Genomic DNA, 15,061 nt, shown 5'->3' on the forward strand with positions numbered 1-15,061 from the left:
TTTAGACACTTTACATTAAACTCAGGTGCCACATTGCTGCCACTAAAATCCTGTTATTTTTTAAAGATGTTGTTTCCCTTCGCCATTCTTTTGGATACTTTGTTTTACAGCTGGGTGTGAGACCTGCCTGCTTTTGTAACTGAGGAGTCGTGTCTGGTCTAGTTGACAAGGTGGTTATCAGTGAAAGATTGGACTTGATGATCTTGGAAGTCTTTTCCAACCTTAATGATTCTGTGATTCTGTAATAATGCTATCATTTGTGTCACTGTAACAAGTAGAGCTTCATAGATACTCTATCTGAAAAAAACCTGATAAAAACAGTCATAGCCTGTGTGGAATAAGGACAAATTTGCAATATAAATATCCATGAAACTATCTGTGGAATATGTTCTCTGTTAAATCCATATGTCTGCTTGTTGCTCTGAAGTGAAAAGAAAATCTTTATCAGTGGAACTTTTAGACTCTTTTGAGTCATGTTGTTTTCTTGATCACTGGTACAGGTAGAAATGAATGCCATGGGATACTGCCAATTACTATTTTCTGACTTAAATTAATTCCTTCAGCAAAAGTAAGTCAAAACAGCAAGTTTTATCATATCGTTCAGCATGTGCCATGCATAGCCGGTAGAGGAATAGTGTCTTTCTTGTAAGTGGGGGAAGAAAAAGGTAAAACAAATCTGAAATGAAAATCTAGTTTATATATATTAAACCAAGTGTTTAACATGTTATTTTTATTTCTCTTGCTGGGGAAGATAATATCATAGGTGACTTTTCTAAAACCTTCCTACATAAAATTTTATTCTTTACATACCTGATGTCAAAGAATGGGCCTCTTAAGTTAAGCAAAAAAAGAATCCCAGGTTTTCAATGGAAAGAGGGAAAACATATTAGACCCTTTTATTTTTGTACTTGTGGGAAAAGGTAATCAGAAGTATGACCATTTTTAAAGGGATCCTGTGTCTTGATATAACAGCAATAGTTGTTTACCTTCACAACCTCAGGGCCTGTCTGTCTAATCTTGAACTCTTTTTGTATTAGCATTTCAAGGAAATACCTGAATAGGAAGGGAATAATCATATTGCTTGAAAAAGTGAAGTTGTTTATATCTAGAGTCTGAGAATTCTGTTAGGAACAAAAGTATTAAGAGATAGTAAATTTAATTTAGGGTCCAGTAAATTCTAATAATGTACCAGTTTGAAGTTTAGGAATTTCCATTAATGAGAAAAGATCAGTGGCAGTATTTAAAACATAAATACATAAATAAGCTGAAAAAAGTATGTTTTTTAGAGCTCTTAAAACATTTTGCTAAATTGGAAGAGTTACCCCAACATATCCAGGTTGGCATTGTACAGCTGATTTTGAAGCTGTTGTTAACTTAGATTTTAAGGCTGCTCTATGAATAAAAGGTAGCAGTGTTCTTAGTTACTGTTAGTTAGTTCTCTGTTCCTCAGCAGAGATAACTGCATCTGATCTATAATAATGTGCTTGCACATTGTGGGTTAGAATGTTGAGTTGTGTACTGTATTTCCAGTACATTAGATAATATGTAATGTTCTAGGAGATTTCTACCTGATGTGACATTGAACCAGATTGCTCTGTGAAGGTCGTGGAATTGCAAATAACCAATTATGTTTTCCCTAAAAGGTATATTTAGAGTTGAAAATTTGTTCTCCTGAAAATATTATTGCAGTCTGACTGCATTTTCCATTGCCATGTGTGTGCACCATAGTTTATGCTGTAGAAATAGGTGCAATTCCAGGAGGTAACACTTGGGTCCTGCAAAGAGCTGCTGGAGTCTTCTGGTTGGAATCCAGCTGATCTTTGCAATTTTTCATTCAGAAGAGTACCTGGTGTCAGCTGGTGGCACATTTTACCTTTTTTATCTGTTTTTCATTTACTCCACCAGCAGAAGTACCATTGTCATCCCCTCCAAATAAAAACACTTCATGAAGTTTAATCTTTCCCTCATTGTCCCCAATTCACTTACTGATCTTTGTGATATATTGTTCCAGTAATTCCTCTGTTGGTTGGAAATTGTATTACAGTCTTATTTTATATATGTATATAGAACATTTCTCATTTCTGCTGCTTCCAGTGTTGTTATCTTGTTAACTTTGAATTGGCCTTGTACATATATATTCTGATGTTTATATTTTGGTTTCCATAGAGCAACCATAATGTAAATTTATCATGACCTGTAAAAAGACCAAGCTATAGTCCTTTCAGAGGAGAAAATGCATCAGCTGAGACTGTTCATGAACTCATAAATGTATATTATTATATTGGTCCCAAAAAGCTAGAATTAGATTGGGATAGAATTCAATACCCAATCAATTTACTTTCTGTTATAAGAACTGATGGAATTTTTAATCTATTCTTGAATTTCTGGCAAATCTGGTAACAGACTTCTTAGATCAATAGAAAATTGTTTGTTTTCAAAGCTGACCTTGCTCTCCGAAAACATTTCAGAAAATGAGCTTTTCTAACTTAAGACTTGGTCTAAAATCATCCAAATGGTATCTGTTTAGATAACCACATTCATTTTAATGAAGCATCCTGTTCTGGTCTCTGCCAGAGACAAGATACCATACTGTACTGTGCTAAAAGGGGCTACAGATTTGACTTGGTGCAGGAATTCTTACTTCTTATGGAATTTCAGAGCCAGTGGGCCAGCAGCTAAACCCCTCAGCAGCTTCAAAAGGATGACTGTAGGGAGGAACAGGCATGGTGCATTCCCAGATGTGTTTTTTGCAAGCATTCACTATGTCTGGAACTTATTAAGTTTATGATATTTTTAAATGCATATATAATGTGTAGGTGAACCAGAAATACTTCTAATGGGTCTATAACATCTGGTCCTTAAAAAATCCTCCTTCAAACACTGTAAGGCTTCTTGTAAAACGTGTAGTTTCCCCTTGTCCTTTTTATTTGAGATCAATTGCAGTGGTCATCATCTCTGCAGTCGCTGTCAGACTGCTCAACTCACTGAGGTGCTCTTGCAGGAACACTACCAAAAGCTTTAAATACAGCAATTAGGAAAAAAAATTAAGGTTTGTAGTTTGAAAGTGCATGGCTCAGGCTCAGCATCTTTCATCTGCAGTTGCATTTTATGTTCAGTAGAGACACACAGATATATGTCACCATCTGTGAATTGAGGATTTTTTTTTTAGCTTTATCTTTTGTCTTCTGTAAACATAAAGCCTAAGAGCTAATTCCTAAACTCATAACTATTGTTGCATGGCTGATTTGCTAGTATTGATTTTGAACGAAATCCATAGAGTTTGCATATGCATACCTGAGAAATCCCTAAAATGGCTTTAAGAATATGAGTTAGTTGTGTTTTATGCAGTCTTTCAGAAGGAGGTTGAAAGTGAAATGTAGCAAATGGAGACAATATTAAAGCTATGTCATAAATATGCAGATTGTAAAAAGAAAGCGATTTTTTGGCTTGGTTTTTGAATCCATCTGCCTATTACATTTTTAAAGTTCAAACAGCAAAACTACTTCTGATTTAAATATTACATATTTGGCAAGCTTAATAAAGAACAAATCAAAGCTAAATCAGGGGTATTTACAACAACCACAAATTTAATCCAAAGTGGGTACTTAAATGCTCATATAGTTCTAAATGATGTTCCTTCCAGATGGTGTATTAATGTAATTTTAGCAGGAAGTGAAGTTGCACAAATACGCAGTATTTAGAACACTCACTGATTTCATGTTTCTGTACCCACCAAGGCACAGATGTTAGTTACCATTTTCGTGCCAGTTGTCTCTATCTTCCTAATAATTGCAAACTGAGGAAGAGCGTTTGCAAGGACAAAAAGAGAGCTGGGAAGAACTTTTTGTTTGTAAACCCTAATTCAGATGTAAATTAATCTTTTCTATCCTTAACCTATTTAACCCCCAGAATAATATCAGTGGTGGCTACTGGTGGAGCATCTCATTATGATTTGGTCTTGTATTGCCTGCGTTGTTGCCATTTCATTTCTATGTAAAATCTTTGAATGTGTAGAGCTGTCTCTGACTTTCAATATTCGCAGTCTCTCATGCCACTAAAGCAGTGGTCAGAGGGAAGGAACAAGACAAATCTCTTATCTTAAATGAAAATGAATTCCTGGTAGGTTGGTCCAGCATGAGGATTAAGTTCATTCATTGCTGTAAAATGGGCTTGAATTTGCTGGGCATATTTTGAAAACTCATATTTTTTTGTTTTGCAGCAAGGAGAAAATAATAAAGATGTGTGCTGGGTACTAAAGATATTTTATAGGGGTTTTTTGATGCTTCCAGTGAGAACTTCATAGTGGAAGAGTTGTATAAGAGATATTGTAGAGGGTAGATTCAGACTAGGTGTAAGTAGGAAATACTTTACAGTGGAAATGGTGAACACTGGAAAAGGTTTCTCAAGGAGACTGCAGATGCCCCATCCCTGGAAACATTAATGAGTGGGTTGGATAGGGCTCTGAGCAACCGGATCTAGCTGGTAATGTCCCTGTTTGCTGCAGGGGAGGTTGAACCAGATGATCTTCAGAAGTCTTTTCCAACCCAAACCACTCTGATCCTGCGAGTGTGAAATGGCTCTCTATGTCAAATGTAAGGCTAGGCCGTACTACTTGCTTCTCCTGTTTAAGGCAGAACTAAACAAGGAGGTATGAAGGAAATAAATTATTTCTCTAACTGCCTTTGTGAACACTGGTGAAAATGAGAGTGTTGGAAGATGTGCAACAGCTCTGAGCTGTACCTCCCTAGAGCTCACCAATTCAGCACTACTACATAAAATGTAGTATGAAACATAAAATCTGCACTTCTCTGTCCACATCTGCCTCTTTCCCAATTTTAACAGTGTTCAAGTGAATGTAATAGCAGTCTCTCTCATATTATGTCTTTGTTGGCCATGCAAGACTGCAAAGGAACTTTGCATTTCAACTCACTACTTACCATAATGGGGCACAATAAATTAGATTCACTTTGTATGTTTAATTATGTGTTGAAGACTCATGTGGTCTTTGACAGATGTTTGTCTGTTCACAAAATAATGAAAATAAACAATTTTGAGATAGTCTAATAACATGATAGAATTTTAAGGCCTATTTATTTAGTCTATACTAATTCACGGTGCTACAGGATTTTTCACAGATAACAACAAATATGCATTTCTCTTTCTGCCCAGGGACTAAAAGGTGACCCTGGTAGTCCTGGTGTGGCTGGTCCAAAGGGAGAAAAGGTAGGTTTTTTAATCTATTAAGTTGTATGTCTATGTGAGTGTGCATGATTTTCTTCAGTTTTGAACATGTTGCCATAACTGTGTGTCACAAATACCCACTGCTGCCATTTGTGCAACTTAGGGGTTAAAGAATATGAGTACAGGCTAACTGTAAATGCAAAAGACAAGTACCCTTTCACAATGAATTTTAAAAGGAGTTCTGAGCAGGAACCGAAATGTGGTGTTCTGAATTGCTCTCTGGGTGCACTAATTTGTTCCCATGAGCTAAACCTGGAGGTCTCAGATGTGATTTGTACTTCAGTGACCTAATTCTGTGAATATTTACACAGTCAGATGTCTTTACATATTGAGCTGTCACACTGGCTTCAGCAGCCACCTTGTGCATGTAAACTGCAGCTTGTAACTTGACATATGGAAATGTGTTTTGAAGGATTGCTTTTTTAAGCTGTGATTCATTTATGCAGAGCCCTGGCTTTTTTTTCCCTTTAACCTGTGGTGAACTGTGTGTATCTATGCCATTACTGGAGAAGAATATCACTTTACTCACATATTTTCATAATCAACATGTTTGATGATTGTACTGAAATTGCTTCTGCAGTGCTGCATATTCTCTAAAAGGTCTAGAGGTTAACTATGTGTAACTAAAGAGAATGTTGATTTACTTCCGCTCCTGTTTTAACTAGGGAGATGCAGGACCTCCAGGACCAGCTGCCTTGAGTGTGAGTACATGTAAAGAAAAACAGCCAAAAGAAAATCCCTAAGAAATGTTGCATGTTTTTCACTTATTTGCCATGTGAATACTCCCCTACTAAACCTAAAAGTCCCTTTCTTCAGAGTGCTTCTGCATTTTCTATATGACTTGTGAAAGGAATCCTGTAAATACAAAAAAAAAAAAAAAAGCAGGTTTAAAATATCTTGTTTCCTCCCAAATGCTAACAGGGATATTATGTTGTTTATTCTGTGTATAAATAGTATAGACTTGTTCAAGTGAAAGAATTCCCTTGTTATTTTTAGGGAAAAACATTTTGCAGTAAAAGCTTGCAAAAATGATCAATACTTTAAGGGTAATGTATTTTGGTTAGATGCTGCTGTATGGATGGTGGAAAATGTTCTTAATCCCCTTGCAGTGATCCAGGCCTTAAGCATGTACAAAGCCTGAAGAAAAGTGTCCCAAAACTCTCCAGGGCATACCTTGTTTCCTTCATAAAAGTTATAAATCCTGTCTGAACTCTAGTGGTTTTGCTTATGAGCTGAGATGAAAAGCTCTTCCATTCAGAACAGTCTATTTGGGCAAAAACAATTCAAAATGTTGCAGAAGACTGTGGAAAAAAAGAAAAAAAATAAAAGAAAAAAAGAAAACAGACAAACAAAAACTTTCAAATTCCCAGGCTGTAGTTTTACAACATAAATAGCTCTTCTCCCAGACTCAGGGTTATGAGCCACATCTATACTATTCATATTACCCACATAATCCTAAATAAACTTCAAAAGAACTATAGCTTATAGTGTAAATGATTATATATTGTCTTTTCCCTCCCTTAATTTCCAACATCATAGCAGCAAGGATCTCCATTAGATCCTATAAACATTGAATGATATAACAGAGACCCATAAGATAAAGATAAAATCTACTGTTAAGATGTCAAAATTAAGTTGCCATGTTTTGGACTATGGATTATTAATTGTTTTTTGGATTATGAATTATAATATCCTGTATCTTGATTTCCTGGAAACAAGCTAGTGTTTTGTCCCAAGATCAGTGACTCTGCTGCAGTTCACATCTTGCTAGAGGTAAACAAGTCCATTTATGCCCTTTAGTTCTTGAATATACAAACTGTGTGTTGGAAGAGTTAATACATTATTAAAATAATATTAGTAACCTGTAATTTTACTGTAATAGATACATTGGAGTAGTCTTGCTTTAGATGGATTCTTACAGGCCTTGAAGGGATCACAGAAATAGGAATCAGAACATGTCTGAAGATAAGACAGGAAAAAAGTCTGAGGATATCTATTTTGTGTGTGCTCTAAGACCATAGAACAGTCTTTTTGAGAATTTTTTATGTAAATGACTGAAAAATTATTATGATAGAAATACCTGGGTATGTTAAGTATCTTTGTTTTGTTTTGTTTTGTTTTTGTTTTTTTGTTTTGTTTTGTTTAATGTGTCCATTGTCTTAAGTTGCAGTTGTGGACACTTAGCTTTCCTAAGAATCATACTCAGAGCTCAACAGTATGATATCAAGAATGAGAGAATATGCTGAGTTAGAACTGAGACCCACAAGGATTGTCAAGTCCAACTCCCTGCCATGGTCCAGAGGACAGGATCATCCCTAGAATCACACACACCTGTGAGCACTGTCCAAACACTTGAACTCTCTCAGACTGGTGCTGTGACCACTGCCCTTGGGAGCCTGTTCTAGTGCTCAACCACCCTCTGGGTGAAAAAAACTTTTCCTGATACCCAAACTAGACCTCCCCTGACACAACTTCAGGCCATTCCCTTGGGTCCTGTCACAGGTCACCAGTGAAAGAAGAGACCAGTGCCTGCCCCAAATCTTCCCCTCATTAGGAAGTTGTAACTGCAGTGAGGTTTCTCCTCAGTTTCCTCCAGGCTGAACAGACCAAGTGATCTCAGCTGCTCTTCCCTGCAAGGCCCTTCTTCTTCCTTGTGGCCCTCTTGTGTTTGGACACTCTAGGAACTTAATATCTTTCTCATATTATGGTGTCCAAAATTGCACAAAATATTCAAGGTGAGGCTGCCCCAGCTCAGAGCAGAGCAGGACAATCCCCTCCCTTGCCCAGCTGGTGATACTGTGCCTGGTGCCCCCCAGGACGCTTTTCTCCTTCCTGGCTGCCAGGGCATACTGCTTTCAGATTGACTGAACTTACTCCTTGTGTACCTGAAATGATCCAATTTCATAAAATGGATGTCAAAGAATTGCATTTCTTTGATTACAAAATGCTGTGCAAATGTTCCAGTTCATTGAATCCAGCACTACAAGGTGTCTCAGTGTTGGTACATTTACTGATGATCATCTTTACACATTTTAAAATAAAAGATTTAACTTTTAGGAAAGCAGACAGTCTTCAGAGGGATGTTAGCAGCTCATGTAGACAAGAGTGAGTGTGAATGGGTTTAGCAGTTTGGAGACAGATTATAGCAGAGAGGCAATATACAGCCCAGCAGGAAGGCTTTCTCTCTCTGCCACTGTAAATAGTTGTGTGTTTCTCTTGGCAAGAGCTAAAAGAAGATGAATTACATGAGTGATGGTGGCTAGGGGAAACTTAAGTTTTCAGAGTGGTTTTATTTGTGTGACTGTGTGGCTGTGACTCTTGCAACATACAGTCATGAAAGGAAGAAGTCATATCTTGCTGCAAATAAATAGTAGGTCAGATAATATCACAGTTCATGTGTCACTTAATGAGAACTTACTATGTCAGAACCATTCATGCTGTTATAGCCAAAATATGATGTAAGCATTTCAGTTATGAGTCCTGTTAAAGTTTTAAAATGTTCCATTCATTTGGGATGAAGGCATAATGCCATAAATTTATCCTCTGCTTCTAGTATTTTTTATTTTTTCCTAATGTGGAAATTATTTATTTTTATCTAAAAGATAAATGAATTATTCTGGGCAGCAGGGAGGGAAGAGGAGTGAAAATCATGACACACTGTTAGAACTAAGTATGACTTCTGGGCAGGGATGAAGGGACCAGGTTTTGCTCAATCTGGACAACTGGGCTTGGGTCATCGACCCCAGTGCAATTGCATGCATAGACAGGTGGTAAATATGGCATCATACAGAGCTCTACTGCCCCTTTCCATTCCTGTGTGTTTCCATTGAAATCCTGCATCAGCGGAGTAATCTGAATGGGGCCTATCATATATTCTTATTTCAGTATAAACTAGGCCATCAGTAGTGTTGTTCAGGGTCAGAACATTCTCCCCATACACAGACCTGTACCATGCTTCTGTCCTTAGCCCAGGGACTGTGAAAGTAGCAAAAGACAGACTGCTTCACTGCAGCAGCTGGTTGGTCCAGTGAGAGTTGCATGTAGGTAATCTACACAGGTATGTAACAGAATGCAGTAGAAATTCATGTGTTTGTTTTTCTTTGTTAGTTTTTTTGTTTTGTTTTGTTTTGCTTTGCTTTGCTTTGTTTTGTTTTGTTTTGTTTTGGGGGTTTTTTTGTCTGTGCTAGTGGCACCTGCAAAAGTCAGAAAGATGTCAGTGACTCTGTGTCTGAAAGTGGTTGTGCAACCCTGATGAGTAGGAAAGCCCACATGGCTCAGAAGCATGAGAGACGGGGAAACGTGAGAAAATACAGAAGAGAATGAAGGGATTGATACTTGGGGGGAAAAACGTATTTTTAAGTGTTCGACTGACAGATAGAGCCATTATAGGAGGGAAACTTCAAGGAAGCGTGTATGTCAGAATTCATAAACACCCAACAGCTGTAACAACCTATTAGGTAGATGAGCATATGCTAAACTGCAATACAGGCAGAACAATGGCACTGTTTTTAAGAAGGAAAAATTATTTTATGAGTTTGAAATTGAAATTTCATAGCTCAGAAAGTGCATCTGAAAAATAAAGTAGAGCTCAGGATCTTCTGTTTGATGTGAGTTAACAGGAAATTTCACACTGAAATCCTAACAGGATGAACATTTAACAAAACTTCTCACTTGTAGCAATAGCAGAGAATTCCAAAAGAGATGGGATTAGAATTCTGTGTGATTCTGTACATTCATTTAAGGCACATACTAAGGTCTTGTTAATGCAATTTCATCAATAATGCATGAAGAATTAGAGAAAATAAACAGCATTGTAGTGCAAAATATGCTAAGCTGTAAGAAGATATGTGTGATAAATTTTATAGTATTTACATAGAACCCTAATGAAATTAGCAATTTCAATGCTACGAAGTATATTTGTTTGACTCAGGCATTATTCATGCAAATACATTTTACTGTAAATTTGGCATATTTATGTGTATATTTAAGCTCTTTTGTGAAGGACATAAAGTTTTCCTGTGTTTCTGTGAGTCAGTTAACACTCCCCAAGTCCAGATATATGTCTTTGCTTTTTCTTCTCAGTTACAGTGGTAATTTTATGGGAGTACTCCAAAATCATGGTCAATTCTCAGCCTTTCTTTGTGCTTTCTTTATGCTAATTTCTCTGTATGCTCTGAACTGCTCTGTAAGTAGGAGATGTCTCTTTACTACTTTTCAGGTGTCTTATGAATAAATTCTGTGCTTATATTTTTGAACTTTTCTCCTTTATTATGTCCCCTTTATGCAGCAGTATGGGGGATGTTTAAAGCTGAAGTTCCCTGATAAATTGTACTGTAGCTGATGAGCCTTCAGAGAGTAAAAATGAGGGATTGTGCTGCTCTGCGGAGTGGTCTTGTCGAGATGTGGGATTTAGCAGCAGAAGCTGGGGACTGGGTTCTGCAGGGTCACAGCTGGCTGCCTGCTCTGGTATCCCCAGCTTAAGCCTGTGCGTGCCGTATCAGAAGAGTGACAGGTGAGGGAAGGTAGCACAGCCATCTCTTGTAAAATATATGATAACTATTCCCCTCGACACTCGATACGCTGCTTTTAGTTCCTGAGGAAAATGAGCGTCCGTCCGTACGTTCCTGCGAACCTATCCCTTTCAGGAGTTATAAAATAGTCATCCAGATGGCACCAAGTGTTTACTCAGAAGCCAAGGCTTAAGTCGGTCACAGACAGAAGTCCCCAAGACTTGCTTACTAAACAGATATTTGGAATGTTGGCTCCTGGGTCTGGTTAAACCGATCCGAAGGAAGCTGGTGCACAAGTGCCGTGTGGAGGCGGCTGTGGGAGGAAGTTGCAGATTCAGGTCTGGGCAAGCTCCACTTGTAACTCCTGACTCTCCACTTTCTAAACAAGCATCAGCTCCTGATTGCACAGCTTTTGTCTCAGTTATTCACATGAAGCTAAAGAAACAGACACACACTCTCCAGTAGTAAGCAGCTCAGATATTATTACCCTCGCTTTCTTTCCATTTAATGAAATAAAGGAAAGTAATCCTATTTAACTAAAGAAAGTATAGACTGCAAAATATATTTTCTTTCTAAAACTCTTCTTTTCAGACAAATACTTTAAGGAAAATCTGAATTTAATCTATCCAAACTTTTTTAAGGGAGGTGTATTAATTTCCTGAAAATACCAATCTGTTCAGTTGTTTTTCATCAAATACAGCGATTGCTTAACTTCCACAGTATAACTTACAAATATTCTCTTCTTCAAAAAACACTTTTTAATTATGGGAGCAGGTGCTATTAAGATTAGCACTTTGTTGAAATAGAAGATGGTTTAGCAGTTACAGTGCTGTTTTTATCTTCTTTATGCAGTAATACTGATACTGAAAGCACAAGGGAAGATTGAAGTCTTAACCTTACAGTAAATTTGATTTTCAAAAATTCTTACTCTGATAAATTGGCATGCATGTGATTTATATGCCCTTCATTAGAATAATCGTTTGAAAATTGTTCCATATGCAGTAGACATCAATGTCATGAATAATTTTGATTTGCTTCTCAGAATTTTAATAATACTTTTTTTGATTAATAAATAAACCTGTGTTTATTAAAAGTACTAGGTTCATGAATATAAACTTCTGTGAAATCACCCTTCCAATTTCTCTCTCAAATTATTGTCTCTGAAGGAAAGTACATTTCAAGTTGACAGAGAGAGCTAAAGAAATGTCCAAACCCAAAGAATAGTGACATCAGTAAGGAACATATTTTCTGTTTCCTCCTATAATAAATTATCAAGAAAATGTATCATGTTTTCTGGCAGACTGAAGTATTTCTGCTAGATGCTGTCTCCTTTTCTGTATAAATAAATGGATTTAAAGCATTTTAGAAAGAAAAGTGGTGTAACAGCAAAACAGTATGGTCACTGCAGTAACTTTAAGGGGCTGAGCAGGTGTACAAATCTTCCCACTTGCTGCCTCAAGGCACTTCGGTAAGGATGTGATTGAGATCAGGTCATGTTTAGAAATGCTTAAGATAGAGGTAGTCTTATTTCCCTCCAAAATGTTAATACAACAGGAAATTAGTCATCATTCTGTGATTTTCCTGTGCCATTTTTCCCATTGTTTTTCCCATCTTTGTAACAGCAAGGCGTGTCTGCAAGCTCTGTAGGCTTCCGTGTGGGTGGTGATGGACAGTCTTTTGGACAAGAAGAGGAAACCTTGATAATTGTATTTTAAGGTCTCCCCCTTCCTCATCCTCATGTTTGGGGTTCAAGGTAGGGCAGCATCACAGTTGCAGCAAGTAAACTGCCTTGAAGATATCTGAGAAACCAACACTTTGACCATCTTGACTGGAGGGAAGTTGTCCATATTTCAGTTCCTTTGCTTGCAGAGAGTGATAGTCTGTATCTACCTGAGAGGAAGCCATTCATTTACTCTCAGTATGGTACGACCAGGCCAAAAAGGAAAACATTCCCAAAATAGGGTAGAAGGATCACAGTGACCTGTAAGGTAGAACTTATTCTCTACAAACACCTCCAGATTAAGTGGGTGCCTTTAAGACCTATTGAACTGCATCTTGTTGCATCCTGTCTGGGATGCATTCTTACATCAGTGCAGCCACAGCAGTACCATCAATCCCACAAACAGTATTTGGATGGCTGGTGACTGCTCTTTAAGTCAGTCAGGCTGCAGTTCTTCACTGTGACCACCCATCGTGTTATGACAGGAATTTGGAAAACTGTGATCACTTTTTACCTGACTCCTGATTGTTGTGATTCCATGCTGCTCTACTTGTGGAGTTTACAGAGGGATCATTGAAAATGGAATTCAACAGTGCGACAGCTTTTCTTTATCCTGATGAGGACTGTGCTTTAAAGAACTACATCAATCTCTTGCAATGGGAACTGCCTGCCAGCTTGCTTTTAAAAATGTTTTAGCAATGATGTTCTATCAGTCGAAATGTACCTTTCTGTTTATCAATATAATTTTTTTAAATTCCTTGGCAAAATAATACCTGTAATAGCTAGGTTTTTTGAAACAGAAAGCTATATCATTATAAAAGCTTGCCTATTCAAATGATTAAAAAATTACCTATTCTTACATTATCACAAGGCATTTCTGCATACCTAATTTAGACTTTGTCTTTGTTTAACTCATCTCAGTAAATAACATACATTTTCACCCTGTCTAGTAGTACTTATTCTGTAAAAATTTAGGTCATGTGTTTTCTGGAATTCATAGTGAGGAAAAACTGGATGAAAGTAACTTTGTGTTTATAGAACACACAAACCAGTCTATAAAGGAAATAATTTTTGTGCCTTAATTAGACCTGCATTATTATTGCTAACATTTGTATTATATTTAATTTGTGTTGAGAAGGAAACGTATTCCAGCTCAGAATGTATTCCAGCAACACTACCTGCAAGTACATTAGGCAGCTGTTTACCCTTCTGCTTCATAAACTTATTAGCTATGTTTTGAAACAACTTTCAGAATCCCAAAAATATATCTACTTGTCTAATATTTTGCTCTCTTGGCACCAACCATAATCTTCTGTGAGAAGTAACATGAATAACAGCTTTAAGTAACTTCACTATTCCACTTCAACTGGGGCTTCCTCTTGTTTTTTGTTTTTTTTTTCCCAAGTGTTCTTTGTTTCACCGTGGGGTCATGATAAAAGCTTTGCTTTTTTGAGAGTATATTCTTAGGTACTTTCTCTGAGTTATTAAACTTATGAACAATGCCTCCACTATGTCTCTGCATGTGCTTATTCTGATGTATCAGGTATTTAAAAATGCTTTTGCACCTGCAGAGTCACAGAGTCACATGACAGGATTTTAGCCCTTATACACAAAGTGGCTTCTGATAGCTCCACACTCATACACTTTAAATCAACAGTTTTTGAAACAAAACAGCTTACCTGGCTGAACTGTTTATTGATTTTTCTGTAACTTCCTACCATATTTTTCTTCTGCTGTCTCAAGGTAAATAATTATTATTAGTTTTTATCTCCTGATACTTGAAAAAAAAATAAATAGCTGTTAAAGTACTTAAATTTTAATTTGTACAGATATTTTTCAGTACAAATTCTTTTATAAACTCACTTATGTCACTGCAGCATTTTTTAAACTTGTTTTTTCCTAGTTTCCCTCAACTAAGGCTTAGACTAAGTTCTGATGATATTTCATTTAAATATCTGTCTTCATGTTCTTCACAGTGTGGTTGCTTTTTCTATTCTATGTTCTAACCAGCATATCTTCCCTTGTCAACACTTCCCTTTATGGTTTACCTCTTATAAAAGGATTCACAAGTTTCTGCTCTTCATTTTCAAGATTTTGTACAACCCTCCTGTGCCTGCCAGTGCATCATGTATCATCTCTCTTCATAGCCACCCTCACATGTCGTGGTGGATTTTCTAAGTTTCAGTTGCACTTAAGAATGTCTACATTTTACTGGCTTTTATTTTCCCCAAGCTACATTGTAATGTTTGAGACATTTACACTTCATGTTCCTAAAGCTCCTTCAGGTCCTTTACTCCAAGGGGATTGCTTGGTCTGGGAACAGGCTTTATAGACTGTATATGTTATTTTAATTCACTGCTTCACAAAGTAGGTAGAAGGCTACCACCTTTCAGCCTCAAAGATGGCCTGGCAGAGTCAGGAAAATCCCATGTGTGTTAGGTAACATAGAAGGATGAATCATATTTTCCTGTCAGCCCAGTGTCACACAAATAGACTGGTTTTCTACCTCACAGTGCCTTGTGCTGTTCCTAGACATTGTTCTGCTCATCACCATAGCCATGTTCTTGTCAGTTCAAAAGTATCAGAGTGA

At 37.1% G+C, this 15,061-nt stretch overlaps 1 protein-coding gene across 1 annotated transcript in view; it reads left to right on the forward strand.

Moving 5' to 3' along the window:
• COL19A1 (collagen type XIX alpha 1 chain) overlaps window positions 1-15,061 on the forward strand; it is a 172,030-nt gene that overhangs the window by 84,753 nt on the left and 72,216 nt on the right. Inside the window, exons 12-13 of the mRNA XM_062488567.1 lie at window positions 5,170-5,223; window positions 5,907-5,942. Coding sequence (XP_062344551.1) covers window positions 5,170-5,223; window positions 5,907-5,942 — 90 coding nt within the window. The remainder of the gene's footprint in view (window positions 1-5,169; window positions 5,224-5,906; window positions 5,943-15,061) is intronic.

Source organism: Cinclus cinclus, chromosome 3 (genome assembly GCF_963662255.1).
Source record: "Cinclus cinclus chromosome 3, bCinCin1.1, whole genome shotgun sequence".
Lineage (NCBI taxonomy): Eukaryota > Metazoa > Chordata > Aves > Passeriformes > Cinclidae > Cinclus > Cinclus cinclus.